Source organism: Balaenoptera physalus (genome assembly GCF_965194825.1).
Source record: "Balaenoptera physalus genome assembly, chromosome: 10".
NCBI lineage: Eukaryota > Metazoa > Chordata > Mammalia > Artiodactyla > Balaenopteridae > Balaenoptera > Balaenoptera physalus.
The window spans coordinates 66,588,219-66,609,704 of NC_138889.1; the positions used below are offsets into that span (position 1 = coordinate 66,588,219).

At 51.3% G+C, this 21,486-nt stretch overlaps 2 protein-coding genes and 1 long non-coding RNA gene across 10 annotated transcripts in view; 1 reads left to right on the plus strand and 2 right to left on the minus strand.

Annotated features, from left to right (window-relative positions):
• The window catches only part of TRIM66 (tripartite motif containing 66), a 101,801-nt gene extending 100,423 nt beyond the window's left edge, over positions 1-1,378 (minus strand). For both annotated transcript variants that reach the window (XM_082478062.1, XM_082478059.1), the window contains exon 1: positions 636-1,378. The gene's annotated coding sequence lies outside the window, so the exon portion shown is untranslated. The remainder of the gene's footprint in view (positions 1-635) is intronic.
• LOC309668375 overlaps positions 1,150-21,486 on the plus strand; it is a 485,025-nt gene continuing 464,688 nt past the window's right edge. Inside the window, exon 1 of the long non-coding RNA XR_014268201.1 lies at positions 1,150-1,213. This is a non-coding gene — a long non-coding RNA (uncharacterized lncRNA). The remainder of the gene's footprint in view (positions 1,214-21,486) is intronic.
• The window catches only part of DENND2B (DENN domain containing 2B), a 151,340-nt gene continuing 134,914 nt past the window's right edge, over positions 5,061-21,486 (minus strand). For 4 of the 7 annotated variants that reach the window (XM_082478067.1, XM_082478066.1, XM_082478068.1 and 1 more), the window contains 8 exons: positions 21,239-21,308; positions 18,341-18,418; positions 17,662-17,802; positions 13,778-13,926; positions 9,768-9,945; positions 9,444-9,485; positions 8,348-8,459; positions 6,469-7,593 (listed from right to left, as the gene is read on the minus strand). In XM_082478067.1, the coding sequence (XP_082334193.1) occupies positions 7,190-7,593; positions 8,348-8,459; positions 9,444-9,485; positions 9,768-9,945; positions 13,778-13,926; positions 17,662-17,802; positions 18,341-18,418; positions 21,239-21,308 (1,174 nt within the window). In that variant the 3' untranslated portion in view covers positions 6,469-7,189. The other 3 variants (XM_082478069.1, XM_082478071.1, XM_082478070.1) reach the window with 3 other exon arrangements.

Consider the following 21,486-nt stretch of genomic DNA (forward strand, 5'->3'; position numbering starts at 1 on the left):
GGAAGCTGGGTTACTGGTGAAAAGCCAAACATGTTCCAAGATAATGGAGGACACGGACCTAGAGCAAGCGCTTATCTTTCATAGGACCTAAGGCAAACCTTACGCTTTGATTTTATATCTATCATCTGAGAGTGAAACGTGCCAATGCTGAAATACAAAATATAGCCGATGCATAGGAAAAGCTCATGCATGAGACTGTCAAGCTTTGATTAGCTTGTCCGGTAGGCACAGACCCATACTGCCACTGCCTCTGATAAGTGCACGGTGTTGATGAGATTCTCCCATGTAGGGGGAGCAGGTGCCCCCTAACTCAGGTTAACGGCTAAATTTTCTATAAGCTTGAGTTGCTAAGGATATTTCTAGCCTAATAATATAGCCTAATAATGTATGTGCTTTAAATACATTGTTACTCAAACCTCGGAGCTGCCGCTGTAACTTCCAATTTATGGGAAATGTCCGCCACATAATTAATTTGCAAAAGCCCTCATTGTCAAAACCAGCTAAATAGGATTTTAACTTTTCAATTCAAATGAACATTACTATTCGATGGCTAACTAGCCCAGTAGCAGCCAGCCCGGGATGAAAAGCAGCCAAAGGCGTGCGCCACCGGCGGGAGGCAGGCAGCACTCGCCTACCTGCGCTGCGGGGCGGGAGGTTACCGGGATACCGGCGGCTGGAGCCCTGCGGAGGCTGGCGCCCCAGCGGCCGCTCTCGTTGGTCCCTGCCGCCTGACGTCCTTGGCGCCCTCAAACCGTCCGCACCGCACAGCCGCTCTCCTCTTCCCCGCCCCTGAGCCACTTCCGGAGGGTGTGAGGTTCTGGTTCCGGCGTCACTTTGATCTCTGTCCCACCCGACGGCCGGAAGCATGATCGGCGCCGGTCCACCATTTCCGGTATGGGCGGGGCCGGGCCCGTGGCACGCGGACGAGGCGGGAGGTTTAACCCGGCCAGGGTCCAAGTGCGGCGTGGTGGGCGGAAAGCCCAGGTCGCCAGCCTCGCCGCACTTAATTTCCGCCTTGGCCGCGCGGAAGAAGAGATGTGGCCTTTCGATGCACTTTCAAGATGGGAATTTCCATATCAGATTACGTTGCCGTTAAAAGATAATGAGTGTTTGAGGTACTTTGGAATTAAAAAAAAAAAAAGAAAAGCTTGTACGTGCATGGGAAGGTTCTGGAAGAACAACGCAGAAGGGATTTCCTCATGAGTTTTGGGAGGTGAGGAAGATGATGTATGCTTTGGTACAGTTTGAGTTTCTTCCTTAACCAAATGCATATTACTTTCACGTTAAAAAGCAATCTAAATAGACAACTTTAATAGTTATGGTGGGGGATTCCCTGGTGGCGCAGTGGTTGAGAGTCTGCCTGCCAATGCAGGGCACACGGGTTCGAGCCCTGGTCTGGGAAGATCCCACATGCCGCGGAGCAACTAGGCCCGTGAGCCACAACTACTGAGCCTGCGCGTCTGGAGCCTGTGCGCCGCGACAGTGAGAGGCCCGCGCACTGCGATGAAGGGTGGCCCCCGCTCGCCACAACTAGAGAAGACCCTCGCACAGAAACGAAGACCCAACACAGCCAAAAATAAATAAAATAAATTTTAAAAAAATAGTTATGGTGGCTTGTCAGTGCTGCAAAGTAATATTTTCTCTTATTCTAGAACTTCATGACCTTTTAAAATTACACCCACCCCCATAGGCAAGTAAATTCAAGATGTTTTGGAATGCCACATTGTGTGGCTCTAGAAACTAATTTTGTGTGTCGCCCCTAGGAAGAATATAGGTTAAATGTATGTTTCATTTCTGGCTCTGTTTTGCAGTCCAGTTTTTGTGTTACTTTCATTTCCACTTAAAGTTGGTTTAAAAAGAAAAATACCCTACTTATGTATCCTTATAAATCAGACCTTTGGGGTACAAGGTGAGTTATAAGTCTATTTGCAAAATGAAGGGTATTATTTTTAACAAAATTTAAACTGATCTGTGATATAATTAGAATAATTTTCTTGGGGTCCTAATTCCACATACCATCCAATGTGAACCACAGTTGCTTTCCAAGAGCATTCCAAAATATTGCCTTTAAAAAGCCCATACTTCTCATTTCAACATTGTGTTTACCAGAGCATGGTAATTTACTGAAAAGAGCATTTAGAAAGATGTAATGGCGCAATCTGCCCTGCTCTAAAAGTTACCAGACTGATTACTGGAGAAAACCCCAGGGCCTTTCTTAACCCCAAAATGGAGGAGGGCTGACAGTTCATAGGCACTGGGACTTCTGGTAGAGGAGACAGCATTGCGCTGCCCCTGAGCAATTTCCCAGAAAGGCACTGTCTAAGCACCGTTATTTTCGGTAGTGGCGACACCATCCTCGGGGGGCTGGGGCGCATTTTGTAAAGGTACGGGAGCATTTTTGGTCACAATTATGGAAGGGAAGCAACCAGATATGCTTGATGTCCTGCAATGTATGGGTTGATTCTAAACCAGGGGTCCGCGGTCTGTTAGGAACTGGGCCGTACAGCAGGAGGGGAGCAGTGGGCTAGTGAGTGAAGCTGCCTCTGCTGCTCCCCATCACTCACGTTACTGCCCGGACAACCCCCCAGCCCCACCCCTTGCCTGGAAAAACTGTCTTCCGTGACATCGGTCCCTGGTGCCAAAAAGGCTGGCGACCACTGCTCTAAACAGCAAAGGAAAACCTAGCTTACAACCTACCTTCATTTTACACACAATCAAAATCAAAAAGATGTGTTATTGGTTTTTTGTGTTTGTTTTTGTTTTTTTTGTAGTTTTCATAATACTTCTCAGTTTTCCAGGATTCCAACTATTGTTTAAATCAGGGGAAGCTCAAAATGTGTTTTGTTTAGAATATTGCCCAAAATTGTTCATTTCAGAAAACTCTCTTACCAAGTGGTTAACACCCACTTAGTAGAATCTGAGTTGCTAATTCAACACACCTTTTCTGCATGTGTAGCTGTTGCATTCACAGTAATTGTGTACAGGTGTAAGCATCTGACTTAATTATATCTTCTAATACAGTTGTGCCCAAGCATTCACATATTTAAGTACATGTTATTTTATGACAAAATACTTTTCCTTTTATTTCTCCCCTTTTATATTATGGTTAAGACTATATTACAGTTAAGATGTGTTTAGGTACGTTACATTATCTATGAATTTCATTTCAGGATAGTAAAAGGGGGAGTTAACAGTATTTGCTATAGAGGAAGAGTGTTGCATCTGCTAGGATTGAGAACCATCAGTTTAGGTGTCCAGAGATCACGTGAAAGCAGAACTTGGAAAGAAGCCCTAAATACTTTTTGTCAACCCCAAACCAGGCCCCCTGGACACACCCTCCTCTACCTTCCAGATGAGACTTCTGTGCCTCGCCCACAGCAGTCACTGTATGGGCCCTTGCAGCCCATTCCAAGCCATTGTGTGCCAGTATCAGTTTTCTAGATTGGGATGAGAGCTGTGGCCATGGGAGGAGGTGGGAACCCCTAGGGTTAAAATGCAGTGTATTTTAAAGCTACATAAAAGTTACAGATTTTTAAAAGTAATAATTTACACCTATATATCTTGTGATCTGATCACATGTCTGAGGATTCTGTGGAGCCACATTAAAAAAGAGAGGGAGGGCTTCCCTGGTGGCGCAGTGGTTGAGAATCTGCCTGCCAATGCAGGGGACACGGGTTCGAGCCCTGTTCTGGGAGGATCCCACATGCCGCGGAGCAACTGGGCCCGTGAGCCACAACTACTGAGCCTGCGCGTCTGGAGCCTGTGCTCCGCAACAAGAGAGGCCGCGACACTGAGAGGCCCGCACACCGCGATGAAGAGTGGCCCCCGCTCGCCGCAACTAGAGAAAGCCCTCGCACAGAAACGAAGACCCAACACAGCCAAAAATAAATAAATTAATTAATTAATTAAAAAAAAAAAAAAGAGAGGGAGAGGAAAGGAGAAAGAAATAGCACCTTTTGTAAACTATTATTTTATTAAGGAATCCACTTCTATGACTCATGAAGCCCAGGCTGAGTTAACAGTGACAAGTTCTGGAGGTAACGATACCCTACTCTGGACTTTCCAGTTATAACCACTGTCTTCTCTCTCTACCTCAGCTGAAAACCCAGACTCATGAGGCCTCAATCCCTGCCCTCCTATTCCTGGAAGATGCCAAACCCAACTATGTAAGAGGCTTTCTCAGAGAAGAAGACGAATTTGTCTTCCCAGAAGACAAACCCTCTACTTTGCTTTATGAGACAGACAGCAACCCCAAACCACGGACAGGTTGGGACCTGTGCAGGGCTCAGTGGAGATGGGGAAAAGAAGGAAAGGGGATTCAGGAAGGGATCATCTCCTGTTTAACAAGCAGGCTAGGGTAGAAGGACAGGAAAACTTCACTCTATGATTCAAATCCACCAAACTCAAAGCCAATACCAATGAAGAGACTTCCAGCTTAATGCCTCATCCTGGGAATTTTCAAGGTCTCAGCTCTGTGAAGGCCTTGGGAGAGTGGAAACCCTAAGCCACCCATATTCCCCACCTTGCTTCTCTCCTTGCTTTTCCAAGGAATATAGCAGAATTTTCTATATGCACACCTACACTTCCAATGGTAAAAAAACTTCACAGAGTGACATGGAAGAGCCACAGACAATGGGCCAGGGCTATAAGCAAGCCCTGGATTGGCTTTAGCTGGGCTTGACTCCACCAGTGTTAGGATACCCAATGATGTCTTAAGGGCTTCATACTGAATAGGAGAATGTCAAGATTCACCTAATAGTGGAGCCAAGGGGCAATGAACATTCTCTCCATCACTGGAAACACATAGAATCTGAACAGTTAGCTGTTGGAGAGGGAAGCTGAGCTAGAGCAATGATTAGGTATCTTCTAAGAGCAGTCATACAGCTCAGGCCAGAGAACTCAATTTCAGGGGAGGTCAGTGACCCACACTAAAGCTAAACTCTTAATTAAATCAAGTACTCAGTTCCCTGCATGAAGGTGTTTCATCCCTGATTGGCCTGCCTCAGCCCATCCCCCTGGAGAGAGAACTCTAGATAATAAAGCCAAGAAACACATGGGGCTCTGGGCCCAAACAACTATACACTGTTTATTGAGAACACCCGTAGATGATGGGAAGGAGGGATGCCCTGTACCGCATCATGGCCACCACTGAGTGGGAGCCGGGCCCAGAGAACACTAGCAGAGCTGGGGGGTGGGCTTCCCATGACTCACTGACCATCACAAAGGTGGGAGGAATAGGAGAAGGCCAGGCCCAAGAGCCTGGTACCATGCTGCAAATGGGGGTTGATTGGCCTTTGCCTTTCAAAAACAGAGGATTAGGGGAGGGGGACTACTAGAAAAAAATAGAAACTCTAAGATTTAAAAAAAATAGTCCTGTACATAACAAGACAGCATCTGCTCTCCAGGGCCCGAGACTGGCAGCAGGGGCCTTAGGCAGGCAGGCCAGGAGCCTCCAGGGGAAGATCAGTGGTTCGGCTGAGACAGTCAGCTGCACATAATTGGCCAGTCACCAGCACCCAGCAAAACTTCATCCATGCTCGGGCAGGGCAGGAAAGCACCCGGCCTCTTGGGAATATACAAATATTTACCGGATTCTCTTTGCTTGTTACAAAAACAGATAAGAAAGCTTACAGCAGATTATTTACAAACAGTATCCTGGGATATTGTGAAGGCAGAGGTGGGCTGGCTTGGAGGGTGGGGTCTGTGGGGGCAGAGCAGCCATAGCAGCCCAGAGGGTCCAAGGCTGGGCCCCTCCCCAGGCTCCAGGCTCTGCAAGGCACTGGACTCTGTTACTGGGAAAGGGGCTTAATTCTTCTTGTGGAGGAACTTCATTTTGTTGCCTGTGGGCCAGAGGAGGGCAAGAGTGAGAACATTTCAGTATCATCTCTTCCAACAGCCCTGACCCTCTCAGTGGGAGAGAAGGATTAGAAAGACTGGATTACAGCTAGATATGATCCAGGATGGTGAAAACACTCTAGAGCTCTAATTAGAGCACTGGTATTAATCATGTATGGCTTTGGGCAAGCCATTTAACTTCTTCAGTCTCAATTTTCCTTTTAAAGTGAGACATGCTATGATTCTGTGATTTAGTTGGCTGAGCTCTTCGAAGGGCACTCTGGTGCTGCCACTTTTGTAGTAGACCCCTTATAGCCTCGAGGAGAGCTCACTGGTCCTAATGGCCCTTGTGCTCACTCAGGAAGAAATGCACCCAGAAAGACCTGACCTAGGTGAGGCTTTATGAGATCTCTTCCTGTTCTGTCTACAGCCCCGATATAAATACCCACTGGCATTGGTTTAGAGTAGTTTGGGGTACAGATTCCCCCAGTCCCTCCCTTCTTGCTGAATATGTCTCATTAGTGACAAAGCTACTTACCCAAACCGCGGAGAAACTTGTTCATTCCACTCTGCTCAGTGTCTGGCAGTTCCTCTAAATACTGCTCCACTCGCTGCTCAAAGAGGCCTGGGGAAGAGAAGAAACGGGAACAGGGAAGAGAACAGTCATAGGAGGGAGGGAAGGGGAGGCCTCCTGGAGGGGGACCAAAGGGCACAGATCCCAAAAAGGGGGAAACCAAAGATCTGCAATTATAACTTATAAGAGCATCCTACCAGAATTCAGACTGGCTCATCAAAACTATTATTAATGACATCTCACTGTGTTCACTGCTGATGGCAAGAGCCCCTTGCCTCCCAGTGCACGTTCCTGAGCCGCATTATGGCGAGGATGCCACTCCTCGTATCAGAGCTGCCCCCAAGTGGACACCTTCTCCAGCTCCTTTTAGACCACTCTACCATGTTGTTTCAAAAGGTCTGTTACACTAAATGGACAGTATCAGTGGGCAGAAGAAATAATAACCCTGAGGTTAGAAAGGTCTTGATGAGATGAAAAAGCCCTAGAGTGAGCAGAGCTGATGAAATAACAGAGATAAGATAACCTTTGTGCTCTGAGGGCAGACTGTCACCAACCTAAGACAGAGAGCTAGCTCAGTTCTCTTCAAGGGCTTTCTCAACCCTGGATTCTCAGGACTCCCTAAACTGCACAGTCTGGTCTTTTTCTCTGAGTAAGGAAGGACCTGTGAATGCGGGGATAGGTGGGGATAAGCCCCACTCTTGCCACGTGGCTCCAGCCTGTGCCCAGCCTTGTGAATGCACGTACTGGGGCAGGAGGAGAAAGTGCCCTTGGCAGTCTCTCTCAGAAGAAAAGGGATGTTAGGAGGCCTGCCCTGGCTAATAACTCAAGAGCTTCCTGATGGGAGCTCACCAGTGCCTGGCTACTCAGCCCTGCGGGTAGCAGAAACGTTGGAGGACGCCTGACATCCCCCCAGAACCCCCCACCCCAGGCTCTTCTGGCCTTACCCTTTGCCCGACACTTTCTTAGCTCCCTGTCTTGGATGAAGCCAGCAAACATCTGAGACTCCATAAAAACTTCAAGAAAACGGCGGATGCTTTTGGAGGCCACAGACTTGCGGAAGGCCTCTCGCTGAAAGGCCCTCTCCCCCTTCTCACTCTGGGTCAGGAAGAGGGAGTAGTGCCCAACAGTCTCCACAAAGAACCGGATAAACACCTCTGACACCAGCCCATTGAGGGTATTACATTCTGGAAGAGAAGAGAAAATCTTTGAGGTTCAGGTCAAGAGCCTGCATCCCCAGCCTCCAGCTGGTGGTGTCTCCCTCTCCTCGACGGAACTCCAGCCAGAACCACTTCTCTGTTCTTGAAACCTTAGCTCTTGTGCTCCCAGGCTTGTAACTAGCTCCTGAGCCAGGAGGTCGGAAACTGTGCTCTGAACACGGAAGCTGGGGAATACTTGCTGGATGAATGAGAATGGAGATTAGAGACCAGAGCGCCACTCCCCACACACCCTCACGCTCGGTGGTTTCCCTGGCTTCACAGGAAGAGGAAGTTCCCTCCATCTCCTGCAGCGGCTCAAGGCAGGTCCTGAGAGGGAGGAATAACTAGTGTCCTGTCAGCGAGAAGAGTCTTTGCGGTTGCCAACTGTCTTTAGGGTTTTTCTCCCCAAACTTCCTGAGGTAGAGAATTAGAGGCAAGAGGTAGCTCTGTAGCCTGGGCCACCCTAGAAGCAGCCCCGATGTTGTCTAAGTTTCTGAACCCCCTCTGATAAAATACTACACTACTTCTCTCCCCTCAGACCCAGTCAAGCCACAACTCCTAGAACCACACTAGTGGGGCTAGAGAATTCTAGGCTAAAGTGAGACCAAGGTCCTATACCTGAGCTTCACTAGCCAGAAGGGTCTGGTGCATAGAATCAGGGTCCAAGCCCCATGAGGCCCAGGCCCAGAGCAGAGGGAGTCTGGGACCAGAACTGATTCTGCCTGGGGCAAGCCTCACTCACCATCATCGGAGTCGCTGTCAGAGTCCTGGGAGATCAGTTCATTCTTCCTCTCTAGAGCCTGCTCCAGAGCCGCCTGCAACTTCCTAGGTAACAACGTGTCCTCGTCATCCATCTGCAGGAGAAGGAAACCGCACAGTGACACTGACTGAGCACTTAACTTTGTGCCAGCCCTGTTTGAAGAGCTTGAATATATCATCTCATTTCATTCTCCCAAGAACCCTGATACTATTATCAACCTCATTTTAAGATGAGAAGCTGAGGCTCAGAGAGAGGTTAAGAAACTTGTCCAAGGTCACAAAGATAAAAAGCGGTGGAGCGGGTGGCATTCACTGCCCAGGACCAACAGGGGCTCCTACCCCAGCACCACGATGAAGTCTCCCCAGTTCCTCCATCTTCGGCTCCAGGGGGGGAAGCATGGTTGGCTGGGGGAGGGGAGACTGTGGCCCAGCCTGTGTCTCAGGCGTGAGGCGAGGCTGTTGTGCCTGTCTCTGTATTCTGGTTCAGTGTCTGCATCGTGACGCTTCGTACCCAGGAGTCGTAGCTCTGTCAGTGGTGTGTAAGAGACTACATTCCCAAAGGCTACGGCATTGGGTTGTGTTCCTTTATAGAGAGCCAGGAGGATTTCCACCACTAACAGAGGCTTTTTGAAGTTGACAATGATTGCAAACCTTTACATTCCGCCGCATTCTGTGTGTCATGTATAATCCTCCAGCAACATTTCAAGGCAGGTGTTATCACCATGCGTGTTTTAGAGATGAGAATTCTGGTTCAGAGAAGTTCAGAGGCCTGTTCAAGATCATGTGTCTCAAAGGGGGCAGAGGGCAGAGGTCAAGCCTTTGGATCCAGGCCATGTTCTTCACACACCCACACTGCCTTCCAGAAGCTGATGATGCCGACCAGAACAGCAGATCCTGCTGAGGTCAAGACTTCTCAGACCAGCTTCTTTCTACCCTTGTCTGTCCTGTGAATGTGGAACCCAGAGGGCTCAACAATCAGGCTGTGAAGGTGGAGTCGTGTGTGTGACAGTGCTGGGTGCTCTGCATCAAACAAGCACCCACCCTGGGTCAGGCCATGCTCTGCAGCGTCCCACTCTTACCTGTCGGATGAATCGGTCAGACCCCAGATTCACCATCAGTGCCTGAGAAAGAGTCACGAGGGACAGTGATTCAGGATACGAATCCCTGCGGTGCCCTTCCCAGGCCTCCAGCCCTCCTGGATTCCCAGGGTCAGATAACAGGAATAACTCCAGCCAGGGAAAGACCTCCCAAGGAGAAAGGATAAGAGCTGGGTACACAAAGGAGAAGATCCCAGCAGCCTCCGCGCCACCCCCATCCCTCCTGGGGGTTTCTGTTCCTTCTGTCCCTTCCTTCCTCCACACCAACCCCCCCCCTCCCCACCGCTGGCTCCCCAGGTGGCCCACCTCCTCCACAGGCAGCTCCTTCAGTTTGGGGAGGGAGCTGGAGAGCAGACCAACCAGGAAGGGGGTGGGACAGCAGACGATGTCAATCATGGAGGCCGGGAGGACAGGAATGAAGGTGTGCTGCCAGGAGAAGGGGTAGAGCAAGGCCACCACCGCATGGGAGCAGCTGGATAGGGTACTGGCAGACAGACAGACAGACAAAGCACTGAGCCCAGGCCCAGCACCTTCAGGGAAGGGGCGTTACAGCCTGCTGGGCCAGGCTCAGGACATCCTTTCATGTTAAAACTCCCAGTGCCACAAAAATGCTAAGGAGACCCTTGGGCCTGGGTCTGACCTTGCAGACTGGTAAAGTTCCCACATTCCCACTGCTCGGGACCTCAGGGACAATGGCGCTACCCTCTTTGGTGGCTCTACCTAGGAACAGTCATAAAGGTACATAGCAACACTTGAACACACATACACACCCCCAAGAGCCACCCAAATGCACAGGTGGGCCTGACCTAGTGTGGGAGTATCAGCTCAGGCCAGGGAGTACAAAGGTAACCTGAGCAAGGGTTGATCACAAATTCATAGTAAGAGCTGGAAGGTCATCTTATCAGGTCCACATGTTACAGCTGGGGCCATTGATACCCAGGGTCAGTCTGGTCATAAGTGGCACACCTGGGACACAACCAGTTTTCCTGTCTCCCAGCCCAGTGTTACTTCTACCATTCTTCCTCTCTATCTGTTCCTCCCTCTCCTAATTGGAAAAAGCGGTCTGACTGAGGACCACTGACTGAGGTGAGGCTGGCACCATTCTTAACCACTCCCATCTGTCCTCTCATGCTCCAAAAAATAGCCAGAGGTCTCAGTGGGGTCACCCTTCTCTTGGCCTAGAGGGGGGCTCCAGGCCTCCAGCACCACAGGGCTGGTTGGCCAAGCAGAACGACCAACGGGAGACTGGAAGGAGAATCTCCCCGACGCTAAGCAGAAGGCACAGAAGTGAGTGCTGAGGGAGAGTGTGGGTCACCGGTCAACACAGGAGACACACCTGGCTTTAACCATCCATCCGTCAGGAGAGGGGTCAAAGGCACTCCCCTAAGGGCCACATTACACATGAGGAGACAGAGGCCCAGAGTCAAGTTCATTCTCAAGCCTGCCTTTCCCACCCTGTCTCTCCGCATCTATTGGTCTCACGTGTTAGCTATGAAAGCCCTGGGCTCCACTTGATCAGCTCCAGCAGGGACTCTCACCCTTTCATGACTAATGCCCACCAGTCAGAGAACATGGTTCCAACCCATGACAGAAACAACCCCTCTTTTCCAGAAGGACCTCGGTGGACATTCGCAAGCGTTTTGGCAGCCAGTGCCTTGCTTGGCTGTCCTACCACCCCATGGATGACTAAAATACCGCTGGGCCTTGAGGCAGAGACACAGGTATGCTGGCCCTGAGAGCCCTTCCCCTAGGGACAGCAGCTCCCCATACCCCAAGGAGAGCCATCTGAAAAAGATCTGGAAAGGGGCTGTCCAGGGTCAAAGGAAACACAGCTCCACAATGCCTTCCAGTGGGCCTGGGGCTCAGGAGGCAGAAGGCTTGTACAACCCTTAGGGCTGATCACTGCAGAGCCTGTGTATGCGTGCGTGGACGCGCGTGCACCCACACACACACACACACACACACCCTCCCACTTACACAGACATCAGAACTAGGCCAGAGGGACCAAGGACTTGTGGAAAACCTAAAATGTGAGCAACGGAAAAAGAAGTGGCTGGGCTTACTGAGCCTTGACCCCAGTCCAGGCCTGTGTGCCCTCACTGGGCTGCCTATTCTGCCCCTCTTCAGTCAGAGGCAGACCCCAAGCAGGGAAGACATCTTTTCTAAGACCCAAGATTGGCAGGACTTGAATGCTGAGCCAGGCCAGATCAGGGCCCTGGGGTATTTTCCTCCCCAAATGGTCCAGGAGTGTGTTCAGAGGCAGCTGAAGCCACGGGAAACAATCACTGTATTCACAGCCCTGTCGGAGCCAGGCTGAGGGCCATGGGGGTGGCCAAGAGGAGGCTCTGTCCTGGGTAAGGGAGTGGAACCTTCAAGAAAAGAAACCTCGGGGTCCAGGCTCTGCTAGGGGCATCAAGGTCTGACCAGACCAGAGCCTCACAGCTGGGTAGCGGGGGCTTTGCTGGTAGACAGTGAACACGGATGGCAGAAAGGCACAGACGGGGCCCCAGGAGGCTGCCATACCTGGCTAGTTCCGGTTGCCGGCTCGGTCCCTTCACAAGGCCTGACGGGCCCATGACGTACATAGAACTGTGGTGTACAGAAGCACTGAGGCTGTGACGGGAAGTGGGAGACAATCTTCTTTTCTAAACCTGGCTCTCTCTGGAAAAGCCAGAAGCTCTGGGTTTTCCTCCTCTTTACTTCTCCTGGGCTGAGGGTGGCCCTGAGTTCCTGCGCCAATGCCCTATGAGGGCATTTGGGAGTCCATTTCCTCATGACCCTCTCACGCACACAAAAGAAAGACCCCCGGGATCCTGGGCTTATTGGGGGACAAACCAGGAAGAGGATTCTTCTTTTCTGCCTCTCATATCAGCGCCTAGCGTATGTTATGGCACATAGCAGATAGCTTAATAAACGTCTAAATGACTAAATTAATTCCACCACTCTAAAGAAACTACTGCCCCCCGTGATGGGTTCTTTGACGAAAAATCATACAATGTGTTGCCGAGATCTCATCCTCTCCCTGCCTGTCCCATCCCCTACATATACCCTTTGCTATGGTCTGAATGTTTGTGTCCCCTCAAATTCTTTGTTGAAATCCTAACCCCCAAATATGATGATATTAGGACATAGGGTCTTTGGGAGGTGCTTAGGTCATGAGAGTGCAGACCTCATGAATGGGATCAGTGTTCTTATAAAAAAAGAACCCCCCCTTCCACCATGTGAGGACACAGTGAGACGCCGACAGCTATGAACTAGGATGAGGGCCCTGACCAGAACGTGACCATGCTGACACCCTGATCTTGGACTTCCAGCCTCCAGAACTGTGAGAGATAAATTTCTGTTGTTTATAAGCTACCCAGTCTGTGGTATTTTGTTATAGCAGCCTGAATGGACTAAGATGCTCTTTTAAAGAGGAAAAAAACCCTTGGCTGCCTAGAAGAGCTCGGCCTCTTCCAGAACACCTCATGTCCAGTGACATTTCTGCTGCCCCCTCCCATGGCCACAACCATCTGGAACTCCTCTGCCTCTAAAATCATAAATGCCAACATTTCAGACTAAGACTTGAGATCTAGTCAGCTCTTTTCTTATTCTTCTTAATCCAGCTCCCCTGCCTCAATGACACCTCCAGTCCCTGGGCTTCTTTCTCCCTTTCCTAGTTTGGCCAACCTTCCTACAACCACTCTCCTCCCCAGCACTCTCAAGACCCTCACCTGGTCCTTCTCTGCAAATCCCCACATGCCTGGCCCTGGGTCACTCCATTCAGTTGCCTTCTCCAGGTGACACCCTCACTGGCCCCCTCACTGGATGGCTCAGCACTCCTCATACTATCCCTAGTCAGTGCCCTTGCCCCTTCCTCACTGTGGCTCTTCCTAAAGTTCATCGCTCTCTTAAAATTCAGCATCCCACAGAGGTGGCCTTGCCTCCGCCTCCAGAGGAAGTGTGGCCCTCAGCTAGAAATCTTACTTTCTTACCTTTCTCCATGTAGATAGATTTGTACCTCTACAATCTTGGCTGTTGCAAAAGCAGCAGCGTTTGTCTTTTTCCCTCCAGCCAAGTCCTCCATTGGGTTCTCAACCCTGCCATCTTGTGTGCTCGCAAGCCCTGCTCCCTCAGTCATCCTCTCTGCCAAGGTTTGCTAACCTTTCCTCTGCATTTGATCTTTCTCTCACCACACACAGACGCACACATACACATACACACACACTCCATGCACTAATACGACAGTGGCTGGCATATACTAGGGCTCGTAAATCACATTGGATCAATAGTGGATGTGCCTTCCCCCCTTCTTCACCTCACCTGCTGGGCCCTACCTGAGCTTATCTGCTACAAAAATGACGCGGCGCTCCAGCAGCAGTGAGGCGAAGATTCGGATAAGCTGGCGCACACTGAGGCAGGTAAAAAGGCACTCGAAGTCCACATGCTCCAGCCGGGAATCCATGGGCCGCCGCAGCTCTAACACCTGCAGGAGAGCAGTGGGGCAAGTGGGTCAAGGCAGATCAGGTGGGTGCCACTCCTGGGTCCTACACAAAGCGACCGGAAGCTGGCTCCCCTTCCCACCTGCTTTCCCAAGGCCTCTAATCCACCCCACTGTGTAGTAAGACCCAGTCTCCTCCTCCACTCAGACCACAGCTCTGCTCCCACAGTACTCAGACGCCCAGCCTGTGGGCAACAGGGCTAACTGAATATGGGGGAGGCTCCGGAAGGAAGGAGCTGGGGAGCCATATGCCAGGCTCTCAGCAAAGGGGGGAGGAGAGCTGACTGCTCTTACAGATGAGGGCGGGAGGGAGCCACACAACTTCATCTGCACTGCCCTCCCTGCCCTCCTGCCCGTCTCCCCAAGGAAAGGCCTTGGCTCTGCGCTGCCCAGCCCCACAGCTGATCGCTGCCCCTCCGCGCGGCTCTGCTCACCCACCTCTGGACAGACAGTGCTAGTGTCCTTGTTGCCATGCCCCCTCCCTTTCCTGCTAGGAAGAGTTTCCTTCCAGAGGCTCTGTCCTGGCCTCTATCTCTACTGGCTTGTCTAATCCCTGTGCCAGGGACAAGGGAAACACAGGGCAACGGCTGGCTATTCCACAACCTTGCCAGGAAGCAGGCCTCTCTTTATCAGGGCCAGACCTAGCAATCTTCCCTCCGGAGAGGTTGCAAGGCCACTCCTAAGGTCGGTGCTGTGGCGCAGAGACCACTTCCCTGGGGGCAGTCATGAGGGTGGAGGGTGGCAACTGACCCTAGCAATGAGAGCAGGAGGAACTGCTGACCCAGGCCAGGCCAAAGCAGCTCTCACCAGGGCCTGCCTAGTCTTCCCCTTGGTTCCTCAGCATATGTAGGCAGCACAGATGTGTAGATCTCCTGAGAACCAGGAGGGAAAATGAACGCCCTCTTTTAGCCCTATGGTATCAGAGCTCTCCTCAAGGGGCTTTACCCTGCCTTATCTCATTTGTTCCTCAGAGTCTAAACAAGTGAAGTTCTACCTCCTAGCTCAGCAGTCATCCCTCTGGGCCCAAGGGAAGCAGCAAAAAGGGCACAAGTTGCCCTAAGGATGTGTCTCTTTTATAGGGATCTGTTTACACTCTGTCTCTCCCACCAGAAGGTGAAGCCCCAGAAGGCCCAGTGACTGGCAGGATGTGGGGTACACCCAAAGTGCTCAGTGAATGTGCGCTGAAGGGATCCCTTACCACAATCACGCCAGAGGCCTCTGCGCCCCTCCTGCCCTTGCCCCACGCGGAAGAAGTCACAGTGAAGCTCCCCCAAGCCTCCCTCCTGAGAGCCTGCATGCAGCCAGCGCCCCACTCCTACTACCCCGAGGGTCCGGGCTCCTCCAGGGAGTGAGAGTTCACACAGGAAGCTCACAGGACCTGGGCCTCTCTTCATCCACCTGCCCTCAAGGAGATCATAGCCCAGTGAGGCTGAATGAGCCCAAACGATCACAGCCCACCAGCTTGGTGTCAGGACAGGGGAAAGGTGTAATTAACATCTGCACAGGGCGCTGAGAGGGCTGAGAGGTCAGGGCAGCAGCTCAGAGCACAAGACGCTTAACTTGGTTGTCCAAGGAGAGAAGAAGGGAAGTGTCTACTAGGCAAAAGGAAGCAGGGTTCAGGGACAGTAAGCAAGTCAAGTCAGAGCGTTGAGACGAGGCTGCTGAGCGGGCTGGGCCCCATCCTGAAGGACTGACTCCCAGGCATGCTACTGGGCTCTCAGGGTAGGGTCGGTGGTCCTGCCCCCAGGTCATGCATGAAGCAGAAAGTCCCTCCAAAAGAGTGTGGGAGAAAAGATGCTACAAGAAAGGCCTTAAATGGCATTCGCCACTCCCAGCAAACCCAATGTTTCTTTAGTCAGACCCTCTCCACTCCCTGCAGCAACTAAGTTATTTCTTCTTCCCTCTCCTCAAACCCAACATCCACCTCTCACTCTCAGAGGATGACCTTCTTTTCCATTTTGAGAAAACTGAAGCCATCAGATGAGAATCCAGAATCTACAAGCCATGGCCCTTCCTTGCCATTACACAAGGAAGTACCCTTCTCTCCTAAAAAGCCAGTCTCTCCCTGGATCCCACCGCCCTGCCTTCTCACTGACAGTCTGACTGTCCCCTCCCTCTGCTGCTGCTTTAACCTCTTCCTCTGATGGGCCACTGCCACCAGCACCCAGACAACCACCTTCAACTGACTCTCCCCTGGCTCCACATTACTGTTCAACCACTGCCCCTTCCCCATTTCTCCCCACAGCCAAGCCTCTTAAAAGCTGTCTCTACAGGCTATTCCCCCTTCTCAACCCCATTCACTTCTCAAGTCTCTCTACTCAAGCTTCTCGGCCCCCTGAACCCCCACGTTTCTGAAACTCAAGGCATCCCGCCACGCCTCATCCTGACCTCACCTGATCACTCCTTCCTTTCTGAGAGGCCCCCTTCCTTGGCTTCCTGGCACTCCTCCTGTCTTGGTTTTCAGGGCTGCTGCTCCTCTGCTGCAGGCCCTCTAAATGCTGGAGGCCCTTGGGACTATCTTTTCTTCCCTGTCTACACTGTTTGCTACTAAACGTCTTCTCTGGGGTGTCTCACAGGCATCGTAGACGTAACGTGTACAAAATCAAACTCTTCCCCCTCACAAGCCTCCCCCTCCTTCAGGTGCTCCATCCGCTGACCTGCTGCTCAAGCCAGAAAACTGGGAATTCACCTTCAAGTCTCCCTAACACTATTCCCTACTTCCAATCAAACACAATGTGCTATTGACCCTAATTCTAAAGCACATCTCAAATCCATCTATTCTCTCCATCTTTTCCTCCACACCTTAATCCAAACTCCGATCATCTCTTGCCTGTACTACCGCAACATATCCAAGCTGGTCTCCCTGTTTTCACTCCAGTCCATAATCTACATAGCAGCCAGAGGGAGCTTTGAACATCATATCTCGGATCTTATAACCCTGCTTTAGAGACATTCCAAAACCCTGAACTTGGCCTACAGGTACATTGTGATTTGGCCCTGCTGTCTATCCCCCCTGCTCACTCCCCTTTTCAACCATCCTGGCCTTTTTTTCCATTCCTTGGCAAGCATCCACGCTTTCCCAACTTTTGCCTTTGCATGCTGTCCCTCTACCTGGAATAGTCCTCTCCTGCCCATACCCTTCTCTTTCAGTCTCCCTCCTCCCACTTCATCTGGTTGACTCTACTCACCTTGGGTCCCCAGTAAAATGTCACTTCCTCAGAGGAGGCCTTTCCTGGCCCCTAATCTAAAGCACATCCCCTGTTACACACTCTCACTCTGTGCTTTCACTTGGCACCTAACACTTTTAGGAGTTATCTGTTTCTATGTACAAGTATTTATTTAATGTCAGTCTCTCCCACTAGACTATGAACTCCACAAGGGCCGAGCTGTGCCCCTCTTTAACTATATGACTCTGCCTCAAGGTCTGCAGGAACCCTGACTGTGAGAGAGCACATATTCTGTAAACATTTGATGAATGAATAAAAGGTGACCTGCAGTTTAGTCCAAACAGGTCAGGGAAGGCCCCTAGAAGCTGCAGAGAGTTGAGCAACAATTACAGTTCTGTCATTCACTTTTTTTAGCCCCTGTTGGTGAGGTATACAAATGTGTTGAGCAAGGAAGGGGCTGTGCTCTGCACCCCCAGAGACTGAGCCTTGGCTCAGCAGGTCCCACTCCAGCCCCAGTCCACGTTCTGAGAGAAGAGGCAGCAGAAATCCCTACCTCATTGCCAGCCCCCGGCAGGAATGTCTTCACTTTGATGGTCTTCCCTGGGGCAGGGAAGGGTGATTCCATGAGACTTCTCATGAAGGGATAGACCAGAGCGGCGGAGATCCCACGCCGGCGCTCCACCTCATCTAGGACCTGTGCCCACCGCCAGCAGCCCAAAGAGGAAGGGTGTCAGGGCGCCACCCTCCCCTACCTCCTGGGCAGAGAAGAGGGCAGCCCGGCATCTGACCAGCCCGGGCCGAAAGCTGGGAGATGGCGGACTATCTCGCCAGGAGCTTCGCACCCTACCCTTCCCATCTCCCTGGCCACTCGGTGTCAGCTCTGCTCCCTAACTAGTCCTTGCCTCAGACTCCAAGATCTGAGTAGTTGGGCAAAGGAAATACCACTTGAGGTCGGGTTCCTGGGCACTTGGCTTCCCGCAGGGTCTCTGTCCCCAAGGACCCAGCTCCGCCCATGGGCCAGGGTGAGCTGTGACATTAGCAGACACTGCCGGTGCAGGAGCTGGTAGATGGGGAGGGAGTCAGAGAGCTCCTTTGCACTTGCCCTTGCATTCTCGCCTTCTCTCACCCTCTCACACACACAGGTGGTTTTCTCATCTAAGCCGCATGCAGATACTCCTATGGGAGCTGTCAGCTCGGGGAAGGGGGAGGGAAGTAAGCCAGAGCCCTCTTACCTTGGAAAACAAGCCGAAGCAGCCAAGGCGGCTGATGACACAGTATACCTCTGGCAACCGAGGCCCTTTCCCACTTGGCTGGGCCAGGACAAGGAGGAGAGAGACACAGACACAGAGAATGCATGATTACTATATCTGACTCCTTTTCCTCGGGAACTGAGGACTAAGCACCTCTGTTCTAGTGAAGACTCCGGGCCTCTTCTAAACCTCTACTCAACCAGGCCCCCAAGGAAAAGGCTGCCACTCTTTGGGGGCAGGCTTCAGCCTCTGCTGGGCCTTCCAGCCCAAGGTGCCAGACTCCTGCCAAGCTCTACACAGGCTCCACCCTTCTCCCCCAGGAGGACACTGATGGGGGCTGGCAAAGGACGAAGAGGTTTGGCAGAGGCTATAGGGTGATGTGTGGATTTATATCCCTAAATCCCCAGGCCCCCAGTGGTAAGGGAGGGACTTGTGTACATCCTTAGGAGCAAGCCAGGCGGTCTTCTGCCTCCCAGAGGGGATTCTGCAAAACATTCCTTTTCTCAGTTGCTCTTTTCTCCCTTCCTTGATCCATCCCCATTCTAGGAAAGCAAACTGACACCAGATAAGAGAAGCAAACTACTATTTATTGAATATTTGCCATATCTGAGTCCTGGGCTTGGAACTTTCCAAGAACTTGTTAGATAGGCATTATTATCTCCCTTTTATTGATGAGGAAACTGAGTTCAAAATTATTAAGCCATTGTCCAAGGTCATGTATTTAGAAGTCATGGAACCAGGAGTCTGTTTCTGCCTCTGATTTGCTGTATTACCTCTAAAGTATGCTGCCTTCTGACAGAAAGGAAGGGAAAGAAACACAAAGAGACTGGACAGAGGCATGTACAGAGTAGAGGAGAACAAAGTAAAAGGGGGATTTAAAAGGTAGGCAGCTGAAGGAGATGTGCACTGAGAGCTCCCCAGGCCTGGAGCCCCCAAATGCAGGCTGGAGTGAGTCCACAGGAGTTGACTTCTCCAGCCAGGGGCTGGCAGGGCTCTGTGGCTGCCTCTGGCTCAGAGGCCTGGAGTGCCCAGCAAGGCCGAGCGGGGAGGGAGCAGAGCAGCAGGTGCTGGCCCCTCATGCAGGCTGCTAAGCAAATGCAGATGGGCTATTTCAGTCTCCAAACCTGCTGGCCACACGTCACAGATCTAAAGAGAAGGCAGAATCTGTTTTTGTCCATATTAGGCCTGAAACTCACTCCTCTCTTCTTCCCTCTCCCCCGCCTCCCCTAAAGCCCCAAGTGATTAAAACAAGTATGTGGGATTTGGGTTAGAATCATTGTGTCCAATCTGTAGGAATGCCGAGCCAGTGCCAGCCCCCTTGGCAGGGACCCAGCCCAGGCCCTCTCTGAGCAGCCAGGACAAACATGCTCTTCCCTGGGGGCAGCAGGCCCGCGGCAAAGGAGCAGCTCTGCTCCATCTCTGCTCCTGCAAAGGCAGCCTTTGGCACGCTACCCCCCCCCCCAGGCCCAGGTGAACCTGCCCGGCTCCCCACCTGGCATCTGTACTGCTCTACCTTCCCTTAGCCCCACTCACCAGGCATTCTATCTCCAAGTACTCCTTCTCCCCAGACTACCCTTTGGGGTGATCCAGGACTACCAGATTTGGTGTTAAAGGACTTGGAGTCAACCTGGCTCTGGCCCTGATTGGCTGTATGACCCTGGGCAAGTCATTCCACCTCTGAGTCTCGGTTTCTTAATCTAAAGAACATATATAATAATACTGGGTTGGCCAAAAAGTTGGTTCGGGTTTTTCCATACGATGCTATGGAAAAACCCGAACCAACTTTTTGGCCAACCCAATACCTCATGGGCTATTATGAGTAATAAAGAAAATGACATACTTAAAGCATCTAGCCTGGAACATAAACAGATCCCAAATCACAGTTCATTCTCTTTGCCCTGCCTTCTACATTGAAAGTCCTACCTCCTCTACTGGACTATCTAAAGTTCCTTAAAGATAGGAGCCATGTCTAACTCATCTTTATGTGCCTTTAGCGTATGCTGCCTAACCCTCAGCAGATGTATGCTATATGTTTCTGAATGAATGAATGAACAGCCCAGAATCCTTCACCTGGAGTCCCTGCTATACATCACCTTTGCCAAAGATCCCCCTCATCTGCCCCTTCTCCCACTAAAGCCTGGGAACCCTGAAACTCTGTCAACAACCCAAGCCAACAATACCCCTGGTGAGCCCCAGGGGAGTGTGTGACAGGACTCTCTTTATCTTTACCTCAATCTATTTCCCAGGACTAATGAGAAGAGGGATGGTGTAGTGCTTCTCTCTCTACAACATGGCTTATATTTTCAAAACCCTCCCTTTCCCTTGAGTTCAAGGCATCTCTCCCAGAATCCCATAGAAGGTACTGCTCTGTCCCTGCTCAGCCTCCAGCCCTACCAGACCATGGACAGGAGGCACATCAGGTTGGCCAGGTATGGGGGCAAGGAAGGTTTGTCCTCCACCCCAATCTGATGCACACACACATACTGCTGGGTTGATGTGATCCTGCAATCAGGATCAGCAATCTGAGCCTGTAAGCCCGAAGTAAATGAACAAAAAGAAAAAGTACAGAAGAGCTAAAAACATATGACAGCCCAGTAGAAAGTGATCCAATCTCTTCCCTTATTGTAGATTATCTTAGATCCTGGGGCCCAATCAGAGGGGCCACTTTAAGTCCTGCCATCCCAGGGAGTGCTTCATGGTGTGTGTGTGGGGGGGGGTGGGGGGTGGGGGGGTGGGGGTGTGGGTGTGGGTGTGTGTGTGTGTGTGTGTGTCCTGCAGAACATAGAACAACTTAAGTTTCTACAAGCTCAAGTTAAAGAAGAGCATACACACATACAAACACTGCGGCCCAGTCCCTGAGGACCGAATGGCCCTACTTACTAGTAAGCGCCTGCAGTAGCCAAAGCGTCTGCTGCCATCTTCCCCAGTCAGCATGAAAGAGAACGTCTCACTGGAACACGGAGAAGTCTGGCATCAGGGAAATATCAGAGGACCCAGGAAACAGCCCCCAAGAAGAGGGACCGCCCAGGGAGGGGGTGAAGGACCAGGCTGCGGTAGGAGAGGAGGCTGGGACTAGGGTGGGCCAGACTCAGCTGCCCACTGTTATGGGGGTAAAGGAGGCTATGCCA